Here is an 11,623-nt window from a genome sequence, read left to right as displayed (position 1 = left end):
TCAGATAGATAGTTTTGTGTTCTCACTCTTTGAAAAACAAAACAAAAAAAATGAAAACAAAAAATTAAATACACACACAGAAAGCCCCAGGCATTCATCTTCTCGATTTTTCCATCCTGGTTTAAATAGCAACCAGTTTACAAAAAAAAAAAAATGGTTAGCCTTGTTTTAAGAATTATTGTGGTGAAAAAGTTTGTATTTAGTTAGGTGGGATTTCAGCAGTCGGAATTCTTGAAAATACTGTTAGTTAATATGTGGTAAAGATGTAACCTGTTTCTTTCTGTCATACTGGTTTTGTGTTGCTGTAGTACAGTGGTGATCAATCTCTGGACTGATGTTTCTTGTGCCAGTCTACATATTGTCTTTCTCTAGGGAAGAAAAAAAAAAACCAGCCCCAAGACAGCTTGTGGGCAGTTTTTTCTTATCACACTGTGCTTAGATAGCTGCGTATTAATAGAAATTTCCGTTTACCACAGTATAAAAGCAATAATGTAAACTGTGATGTCTGTGTGATAGAAAAAGATGTTTACATATAGTAGCAAATAAAACCTGAGTTATTCCAAAATATTGCCAACATTAGTGTGTTATGACCTGCTAGAAAACGTAACAATTTCCAGTTAGCCACACACACTGTGATACGAGAGAAAGCTTTATCCTAGCTTCTTTTTTGGGGGTTTCTGTTTGGTTTTGTTTTTCTCTCCAGCTCCAAGAACTTAATTAGAGATCTCTATGGTTCTCGTCTTTGTGCCTAGGAAAGGCATTATTAGGAAATAATGCTGCAGCACAAACTGTTGAAATGGCAGGCAGCAGAACATCTGCGTGTATTGAAGCCGAGCTGGGAAACACAACAGCTGGAACAAAGGCTGGTGGTCTCACGTACATCTTCTAGGATCTAAATCATCATCCAGGATACACACACCTTAAATCAAACACCAGAAGAAAGAAGTAAATCAGATTTAAATCTGTGAGACCCATACAAAAATTGTTTGCTTTTAACTCTCAAGATTAGTCTGGTACCACAAAACAACATGCAAGTCCACTTGAAATCTTAGATCTGTTGTAACAGGAAGTTGTGCAACGGGAAAGTCCGAGTTCGACACACATGATGGATTTGTGCATTAGAGCCTTTCACGCTCCCTGGCTGCCCGGACCTTCGTCAGGCTGATGTTCCTGACCCCAGCCACAGCTCCCGTGCGCTGCCCAGCCCAACGGCGTTGGCGCGAGGCGAGCGGAAAGGCCTATGCATCACTGCCCAGGGGCTTCTCCGGCCATCGCCTGGCTTTGTTCTACACCTGACCACAACGGTGGGGCAGCCTGTTTTTCAAATTGGTTTGGTAGTACCCCAGAAAGTAGACCTCGCTTCCCTGATATATAGCATATTCAAAAAGCATCTCGGGTAGGAAGGAGGCAGAGAGTAGTTTTGCTGAGTTTCTTTAGCCAGAGCACTACATTACTCTCTTTAGTGATGGTCCAGAATTTCAATTATGGAACTCGGGAGAATATTACACAGGTAGGCTGCTGTACTCTGCTGTACGTGGTAGAGATTTATTACTGCTCTTGAAATCCTCACTTTAAAAGAAGATTTGTTTTAAGCTATAAAAACCCCTAAAACACACCACGACATAAAAACCCAACCAAAAGCCAAAAAAAAATGCAACAAGGATTTTTTTTGAAGGACCTGCAAGTTAACTCCTGGAGATAACTTGATGTGCAGGTAGTTTTGTTCAGGAGAGCAAAACTCAGGAACAAAACAGAGTTAGAGAACTCTGGAGAACTTTTCTGAAGAAAGAGAAACCCTGATATGTTTTAATGTCTTCTGTTTATTTAACTAAGAAATGTTTTTACCTCTGTATCTTTCACCATGCCTTCATCTCCATACAAGCTATGTTCGATAATGGACTTGGTTCTTCAGTTCTGTTTGTATCTCTCAGGTAGCCTTTGTTTCTTCTCCTGAATTTTGGAGACCCAAATGCTTCTATTAATGTACCGCTATGTGAGAACTGGATCTCACCCGGAGCAATTTTTATTTCTTCAGAAGCACAGAACAGGCCCCTGCACTCTAGAAAAATTGCACTTCTCCAAACCCCAAGCGTTAAGTCGGTCAGTTATGCAAATACCAGTTATTTTAGAAAACAGTATGAGGAAGCAGCTATTGAGGGAATTTAAATTGAGATACTAAGTACCGCAGAAGAGAACCAGTTAAATTATCTTCTGCAGTGACATACTTTGAAATGGTATCTGCCACTATTATTAGGAGTGTCTTGTACTGCAGTTAAGACTAACTGACTTTCTGTAGTTCATCCCTTATATTCTGAGCACTGAAAATATCAGCACGTCACACGTTTCTATTATTAGCCATATTCCAATGTAATGTTCACTGCCACAGTTTTGTTCTAATTATTTGCTGTTGGGCTAATTTATTATTTTCACTGTTGAATAAATCAGCACTTTAAATGAGCATTAAAAGTCACAGTTGCTGCTTCAAGTACGTAATATTTGACTCAAGACTATCTTCTAGTGGAAAGAAATAGAAATAGCAGAAATGTTTTCTTTCCCTTGAAGGATAAGGCTCAGCAATAGATGGAGCTGCTTCACGTTCATTCCTGCTGTAGCATTACGGCGTGTACCCGAACCGACGGGCTCTGCTCACAGACCGGCCTTCTCCCACCGCATCAGGGTGGCGATGCTGGGTCCGGAGGTGAGCCCTGGGCCCTGGCACCTCCTGCTCCAGCTAGCCAAAGGCCAGGGCACTGAGGCACGCTCCACCATAGGCCCAGCTAACCTACCAACCTGTACACCATTCCTCAGGGTTTTCTCATTTTTTTCCAGATGATTTAGTCTAAGCCTGACTAGTCCATTTTTTTCACAAAACCAAGATACAACAGCATCAAGCGTTGAATACAGTCAGTACTTCATGTCTGATAAAAGGCATCTTCCAGCTACAGTGTGCCTCGTTATTACTGAGGTGCCAAGAACTGTAACAGCCAAGAGATGATGGTTAAGTCACTCACAGGGATGCCAGAACTTTGGAGAGTAACAGCCCTGGAACTCACCAATGTGCGCACAGCCCAGACTGGTGGGGACCCGGTGAACCATGCTCCCCACCCATTAACGCACTGCTGCGGCCAGAGCTGCCTGCGCTCACTTGTTGCTTTTCCACTTACAGTGTTTATTATGCACAGGCTTTGTTTTATTGCTCTAACTATCCTGATGGAACACAAACTCTCTTCTTGTTGGTCTTTGTATCATGCCTACTGCGCAGAGACCAAATCAATCACCACAGTTTCAAAACGCTGCTGCAAGATTAAACATGAGTAACAAAGACCTTGTGACAGGAGGGATCCTGAAGCTTGAAGAGTACCCTGCAGAGGAACCAGACCTGGCTGCGCAGCTTTCCAAGCAAAAGCACCATCTCTTTGCTTGACCAACTGCTTTAAGGGTATTCCCTTTCTCTCCCACAGCCCCCTTACATACCACACCACATCAGCCTCCGCCACCTCAGTTTATGGCACACCAGACACGTAACATTGACTATAGCAGAAGCTCCAGCATCACTATTTAAGAACCCATTAAGTGCTTTTCTTTTTACAACAGTTATGACAGATTTTCTGTAGGTTTAATACATCACATAAGAAGCTTTCTGTCTGCTTGACCAAAACTTGTGCAACACAAACCCAAACCTTTACAAGCCTCAAACACAACTCTCAGCTCTAACACTGCAAATTCAGGAGCTGTAAGATGCTACAATGAAGGGAGTACCACTGACCTTTCATACGCTTATCTGACAAAGGTGAAAGACAGAAGAAAATATAAGAACTTTTTTTTTTTTTTTTTAAATAGAGAAAGCTCTATAGAATAACCTCCCACTCCTCTCTCATTTCCCTGGCAGGCAGGCAGCACCCTGTTCCCACCAGGCTCCTACTAAGCTAGAAAAGCAGCACGTGTCAGTGTCCAGTCACAGATTTCAGCTCTGAAGAGGAACAAGATTATTTTTTTTTCCCCTGGCTGTGAGACTAACAGCCCTAAGTAAACTCTACATTTCACAGATTAAAGAGACTCTCTCAAAGCATACAAAGCACAAGAGCTAGGCACTTCTAAAGCCATATTGATTTGCCTGGGTAGCATGCCTACATATAGGTAAGTCTTCAAAAATACTTGCTCACATTTTCTCAAAGGTTTCACATCACTGTGTGCTGGTCTGTCGAACTCTTGTAGCTTACCTCTCATCAACTTCCATCCATTTACTAAAGAACAGGTCACAGCAGATTTCATCATCAAATAAGCAACTGCCAGGTGGCCATTTGGTGTGGCCCTAATCAGGTGAGCAGCCTCACCCGAAGAAATTTGGAGAAAATCAGCTCACCTGGGTGCTACCTACAGCAAAGCCATTCTTAAAGATGACCTGGCTTACACTTTGGAGCTTTGCTGACATGATAGGGAAGGCAAGGAAGGCTACTGGAGCAAAACAAAAAAAAAAAAAAGTTGCCTTGTAAAACAGCTCCTGTTTACACCAGAGATCCGCTTGTGATGCTTCTTATTGTTATAAAAGTTGTAAGAGCAAAATAATTTTCATTGATAGGTTGTACCCCCAGGCCTGCAGGTGGGGTGTGGAGCAAAGCTGGCCACCCCTATTGAGATAAAGAAATGTTTTTCATCTGTGCTCTGTGCATCTCTAGGGGTGTGTGGAAGATTGCTGATAGGTCTAAGTTCACTTTACCCTGACAGACACCTAAAAGAAAAATATTTTAGGGATCTGCAAACTTAAAAAGGTCAACAGCCTGCTTAAGGATGTTAACTCTTAGTGCTGAAGACTTCTGAGTTAACTTATCCAGCTGCCAGGCATTGCAGTAAAGCACCCTGCTCTGGCCTTGGCATCTTAAGTTAAAAACAAAGCCCTATTTTTCAAAATGGTGATTATGGCTTCAAATGAATATTATTATTTGATATTCACATATAAACCAATCTGCACAGTCTTATATGCAGAAAGACTATACTGCTTTTTCATACTGTTATACACAGTCTACATATGGCTAACTTATAAAGGAGAAAACTCTCATCAACAGAAAAAAAAAAATCAACAGTAAACTGAGACAAGGGATATATGAGCAGCACTGGGAAGTTAACAGCCATATTTTGCAAATAAACTTTGCACACATACAATGAAATATTTTAAAAATATAATTAACTGAATAGAGCACACCCATGTCTGTTCCGTCACTGCCATGGTTTCAAGGCTGACATCTCAGCTTACCAGTACCCTGTAAAAAACTTCAAGCTTTAAAAGCATGCCCAGTGAGTTACTGCAAAGCATAGATGGGTCATAAAATATCTGGGGGTCTTAAAATGTAATAAAAACTGTTGTCACCAAATGTAAGCATAGCAGGGAAAACTGTTCAGTGAAAGTGGGTAGCGTGAGAGAAGCTTGCATGGGCTGCTCGGTGCAGATGGAATTAAACACATCCAAGTGTTAAACAAAACCAGGCCTGGAAACATCAAATGTTTTTGTGCTGAAACCCAGTGCTGAAGATCCAAAATCATTTGTCTGTGTAATAAACCACAATCACCCACTTTTCCCTCTAGCATGTCTTTAATAGTTAAAAACCAAATCTGTGCAGAGTGTACTTTATTTGTTCACATTACCTATTTGTGGTTAAAAACCACTTCATCTGACAGTTTAAAAGCATTCTTTTAAGACAAAAGAATTAAACATAGCTTCTGCTAAAAAATCTGCAAGTTACATGGATGCAATATACAGGAGTATATAAAAAAAAAAAAAAAATCAACGGTATTCTACAGAAAATGTTCTTAAAACAGCAAATAAAGATTAGGCATATAAGCATGATCCTGAACTGAAAAAATATGAATTAAAAAAACAGCTAACAGAATTTAAAAAAATCCTGAATATCTGTATAAAAGAAGCAAGGATTCAAAGTGCAGGTGCTCCAGTTTTCATTTTAACATATTATTCAGTAAATTGATACAGGATACTATTCATTTTATATAAAGTGACAGTGTTCTCAGTAAGACTTAAACATTCAGTTACATTATCTTGCAGATTTTTTTTCATTACTGATACTTTACACTGTTGTAAATGAAGACTTATGCAATACAGGTTTTTATTTTCTTAATCTAACAAGGATATAATAGGTTGGTGGTAAAGGTTAGTTTTAAGAGCTAAGCTATATATGCTGTAGATCCAGCCTTAGAAGTATATATATATATATAATTTTTTTTTTAAACTTTTAAAAACAGCTTTCAATTTTTAAAAAGAGACTCTACCAATCTGTTCTGGGACCTGCATACACTGTCCCTGGAGCAAAGCTTCCAAGTCCACTGGTTGGGAATACAGCTCCAGGCAGGGTGGTGCTGGAGACCTTTCCTTGGTGGCTGCAGCCAGGGAAGGGAAGGGCTCTCCCTGGGCTGGGTTTGGCGCAGCCAGAGGACGCTGAACGCCGGGAAAGGCGCAACGGGCTCTGCCTTCTGTGGGAGCAGAAATCATCACATTTAACTACATCTGCCTGATGTGCCAGCTAGGCTTGGGATGGCCTTCTTGCTTCTATTGGAGCATCCCAGTCTCAAGCAGAGGAAGTTAAGAGCCAGGCAGGTGTCACTGAAGTCATCTTTGTATATTACAAGAAAAAAAAAAAAAAAAAAAATTGAAGCATGTGTTAAACCCCTTATCCTCTTTGACCAAAAAAAAAAAAAAAGTTATATGAAATAAAATTATCCTTCAGGGATGTTGCCTGGAGTTTAATTTCACCTGAGGTCCTATTCAGGTTGACAGTGTCCCTTTAAATTTTAGGTACTTCCTGGTTTGTTTTTTTTTTTCCCCAAGAATCAGATCTCTATATATGTTTGTTTTAAAAATGCACATAAATATCTGCATTAAGTTTACATTTAGAAATGAAGAACTAATCTTTACCATTTTATATTGACAGCAAGGTTAATACTACACACACTTCACCGACAACTGGGTTTTTTTCTGTATTTTGAATAAAATTTGCATTTGTGTAACATTTCCCACAGAAAGAGTGATTATACTTCAAGATAGTTAAGTCTGCACCCAAACATTTTCACATTAGTGAAAACAATCATGTTCTGAAAATACCAAGGCCGGTGCCAGGTACTAATAAATACAGAATAAAAAAAATAAATAAAAAACCCGACTGCCTTTTATCCCGACATAGTAGAGATTTCATAGTCACTGGCTGAGGTTATTGGTTTCCCCATCATCCTTATATTTTTAGCATTAGTAATCCTAGCCATCATGGACACAGGCTTGTCAAAGTACCTAACCAGCGCTGGCTCAGTCAAAAGGGAGGCTAAAAATTGTTCGAAGGTAATGGCCCAGTCCCTGTCGATGCTAGTGCTTCTACGAAGAGAAGTGGTGTGGTTGCTCCGTACCAAAACGGTGTCCTCGCCGATGTCCTCACAGTGCAGCTTTTCTTCTTCGTGCGAACCTGCGCTCAGTACCGAGTAGGAGGACATCGAACTATCATCTTTTGTATCATCATCGGAAATGAGCATGGAGGAACAGGCTCCGTTGTCCCTGGGAGAAGAGTCTTCGAGCTTAATGTCTTCCATCTGCATGCCCAGAGCGCTGTCGGTGCAAACAGCCTCCTCATCCCCGCTGACCAGGCTGCTCTGGAACGGCTTGTGCTGTTCGAGGGGGTACTGCTGGTGCTCCTTCTTCTGAAACAGCTCGCTGGCGATAGCTTTGCTGCAGCTGTTACTGCTGCTGTCTGTCTCTTTTGTGGGCTGTGTGCTGAAGAGCTTACCAACCTCACCTATTTCCAAAAGCAAGCTCGTCACAGCAGCGGTAGCGTGGTACAGATCTTGTTCATTGGGGTCCTCGCTGAACATATTGTACATTGTCTTGCACAGTTCAATGAACTGTCCCTAAACACAGAGGGAGCAAACCTTAATGAGAGAGCAGGAAACAGATCAGACTGAGATCTACAAAACCGGTTTAAAAAGTCTGGAATGGAGGTATGACACAATCGTTTACAGGATTAAACTGAAACTGGAAATAATCTAGGTGCAGCCAAGAAAGCATTTGCTATGACTGGGCAGCCAGGTGTGCTGCCTCTCTCAAGGCTCTTTAGAATAAACTTGGATGTTTCTTCTAACAAATGACAATTTTTATTTCTCTGCAGCCACAGGAGGGCAGCAGAGGGTGAGCACTGAGACACTCAGCATTCATTTTGGTGGATTTTCTTGGAGGAACAATGCTGTGTTGACTTATTAACTAATGAGAAGTATTGAAAAATTAAATGAGACCCACAGCACTCTCTGAATTGACAGTTAGCTGGATGCAAGCCTTCTGGAATTCAGGACTCACAAATTAAGCAGGAAGGAAATTTGCTTAGGGCTACCTTAAGTAAGAAGCATTACTCTACAGGGAATAAACCTTCCCTATATGCTCTGGAGGAAACAGCTGTCCCAGTATTTCTCCTTCTCCTCAGCAGCTGGGGAGCTACGGGGAATGAGACTGACATAAATTACAAGACATAAAATGTTTCTTTCAAGTAATGTCTATTGGACTCCATGAGCTATCTGGGGATATTCAGTGCCATATCATCACCCTTTGTCCAGAGATCAAGATAGTTATGTTATCATTCCTGTATCTGTGTATCTCATTTTTAGGATGTTTTGGGAGCTGAATGCCAGTGACAATATGTTGAAAACGTTAACTTCTGTAATCAGCTGACTGCTGCTCTGGTAAAAAAAAGTATCTGCCTCAAAAGAAAACCTTTATTCAGTATTAATGTATTGAATATTTGTAGGTATGTGAAGAAAGTTTAAAGTTAATGGGAAGAAAAAAAAAAGCCTCAGCAGAAGTACCTGATTCAGTTTGGGCAAGTCCTTTGTGTTTTTTGCTTTGGATTTATTCTCCTGGCTCCACATTCGCAGATAATTTCGATTCTCTTGTGAGCTCTTCTTGCCTATTGTCAACATACCCAGAAATTCCATAAAGAAACCTTACATTAATACTTTTTCCCCCCTATTTTCAAAGGGAGCATCTTTATAAGACATGAAAGCTGTAATTCAAATGGAGACACCATGCATACCTTTGTCTGTTTTCAGACTCACTGTAACAAAGCCATCATCTACTCCTTGTTTATTTCTGGTGTCTAGGCCGACAACTAGAAGGTGGAAGGGTGGGGTGAGAGAGATCAGTGTGGTTTTAGATACATACATACTTTCCATGTGTACAGTGCAAAATAAAGAAAATATTTACACTGAAAAAAAAAAGCAGCGTAAAAAGGATAGGACTAAATGATGATTTCTGCTTATTCTTGAATCTGTTGACAAATTCCACATAATTAATAATATAAATACTAAGACAGAGACCATCTTTAGTTTTGTTTGTGTGGTACAATGATTAGCCTGTGCTACCACAACACAAACAGCTTCTAGCATGATACACTTGGTGATTATATTAATGCATCTTCTTTTGTCTATCAGGACTTAAAATTGTAATCTCTAGTCTATTAATTCTCTAGTATGTTAATTCTTACCATCTCTACACTATTAATTCTTATCCGTATTTTCAAACCACCTTCCTTCCCCCTGTAATCTGAAGGATGGGCAATATTATTCTTGAATCAGAGAGAAACTTAACATCAAATATCTCAAAGAGAATGCTATTTAAGGCAACAGTGACAAGACCCAGGTTTTCATTAGGGTACAAGAAGATTTCAAACTGCTGAACTACAGTTTGATATATCTTTTGGCTTTATTTTTTTTTAGAATATTTTGAGTTCTGATCCAAATATCTCTTCAAAGCCAATATATTTATTCCCATTCTCCATCAAGGTGTGTGTGCTGCACTTATTACAGTATTACTTCTATTGTAACACACCGATGACATTATTCTGCAATGCACAATCCAAGGGAGTTCTTAAGTGTACACACACCTGCATATATGAGGACTACACACTACTTTTTACAGAGAATACTTCAAAGTTTAATCCAATAAAAAAGTAGCTTCCTAAAAAACCATGTTGTTCGAAATGCATTACCTCATCTTTTCACGCCTGAGACAAAAGATGCCTACCATGTGTACATTCCGGTGTGATGTCTTCAAAAAAGTACTGAGTAGCTTCAAAAGCAGAGTCTGGCTCTTCCTGCTCAGGGGATGGATCTAAGCAATACAATAAAATTATTTCACTAAAAATCCCACCCTTTAATTAAAAACTAGAACATATTTCCATTGATACATTCAGAACGTTAGTTTCTAGAAGTAAAAGTGTGAGGACGTGATGGGTCAGGAATCATCTCTTTTCAGCTCACATGATATGAACAGCTGGACCTGTACTGTCTCCTCCCTGATATCCAATACTGTTGGACTAACAAGTAGCTGTTTGCCTTCAGAGGCTGGCTTGCCCATCTTCCCACGTCTACTTCCACTGCTTTCTTCTGTGCAGCTCAGCACGTCCTAAGCAGGGTATGAACCTTTTCCTGGCTGGAAACAGTCCGTTATGATTCAGTATGAGCTTACCAGTCCCTGAATACCGGGAGCTGCATTCTTCAAAATGGATCTCTTCCATTATAGTTCAATAAAATAACAATTTTTTCCAGTTAAACTACTGAGTCAACCAAGCCTACCTCCAGCAAAGCCAGCTGGGAGCAATCAGGGACACACGTTCAAAGCACATGAAGGTGAATGTCCTCTCAAAGCCTTTAGGTATCTTTACCAGAGGATGTAAATGAGCACAAGAATTAAACTACCCAAACAATTGCAACATACTTAAATCGCAGATTCAGTGAGGACAGCAATAGGTTCTTCATGGCACACATGTGACAAGCCAGAGAGGACATAGTTCCAGGACATCATTTTCTTCCAGGATGACCTGGTATTGGCTGGAATAAAGTTTATTTTCTTCCTAGTAGCTGACACAGTGCTGTGTTTTGGATTTTTGGATTCAGTGTGAGATTAATGTTGGTAACACACTGCTGTTTTAGTTGCTAAGCAGTGCTTTATTCTAAGTTAGGGATTTTTCAGTTTCCCATGCCCTGCCAGCAGACAGGTGCACAAGAGGCTGGGAGGGAGCACGGCCAGGGCAGCTGACCTGAACTAGCCAGAGGGATATTTTGTACCACAGAACATCATGCCCAGTCTATAAACTGTGGGGAGTTGGCTGGGGGTGGATTGCTGCTTGGGCATCAGTCAGTGTGTGGTGAGCAACTGCGCTGTGCATCACTTGTCTCTCCTGGGGTTTTATTTCTCTTTATTATACTCATTTTCCTTACAATTATATTTTATTATTGTTATTATTTATTTTTATTTTAGTTATTAAGTCATTCTTATCTCAACCTACAAGTTTTACTTTTTCGATTGTCCTCCCCATCCCACTGGGAGCAGGGAGGAGCGAGTGAGCAGCTGTGTGGTGCTTAGCTGCTGGCTGGGGTTAAACCATGACAAGGGGCAAAACTGTTTTGAGATGTTTCCGTCCTCTCTCCACCCTAAACCTGACTTTCTCACTTAGCTGAGTCCAACAGTTTGTACAACTCCCCAGAAAACACATCTATGAAATGATCTGGAGGTTCCCTCTGCAACCAGTTGTATCAGCCCAGAGGCCAAAACAAGAAGAAAGCCTTGGGACAGAAACAAGTAGCC

General features: G+C 40.5%; 1 protein-coding gene across 1 annotated transcript in view; it reads right to left on the bottom strand.

Annotated features, from left to right (window-relative positions):
- Positions 1–5,568: 5,568 nt before the first annotated feature.
- TBC1D9 (TBC1 domain family member 9) overlaps positions 5,569–11,623 on the bottom strand; it is a 39,710-nt gene continuing 33,655 nt past the window's right edge. Inside the window, exons 16-19 of the mRNA XM_026866964.1 lie at positions 10,061–10,187; positions 9,072–9,146; positions 8,845–8,945; positions 5,569–7,899 (exon numbers count right to left, since the gene is read on the bottom strand). Of these exons, the coding sequence (XP_026722765.1) occupies positions 7,174–7,899; positions 8,845–8,945; positions 9,072–9,146; positions 10,061–10,187 (1,029 nt within the window). The 3' untranslated portion in view covers positions 5,569–7,173. The remainder of the gene's footprint in view (positions 7,900–8,844; positions 8,946–9,071; positions 9,147–10,060; positions 10,188–11,623) is intronic.

Source organism: Athene cunicularia, unplaced genomic scaffold, assembly GCF_003259725.1.
Source record: "Athene cunicularia isolate RWA unplaced genomic scaffold, athCun1 SCF_1, whole genome shotgun sequence".
Lineage (NCBI taxonomy): Eukaryota > Metazoa > Chordata > Aves > Strigiformes > Strigidae > Athene > Athene cunicularia.
This window is presented reverse-complemented; position numbering and strand designations above follow the sequence as displayed.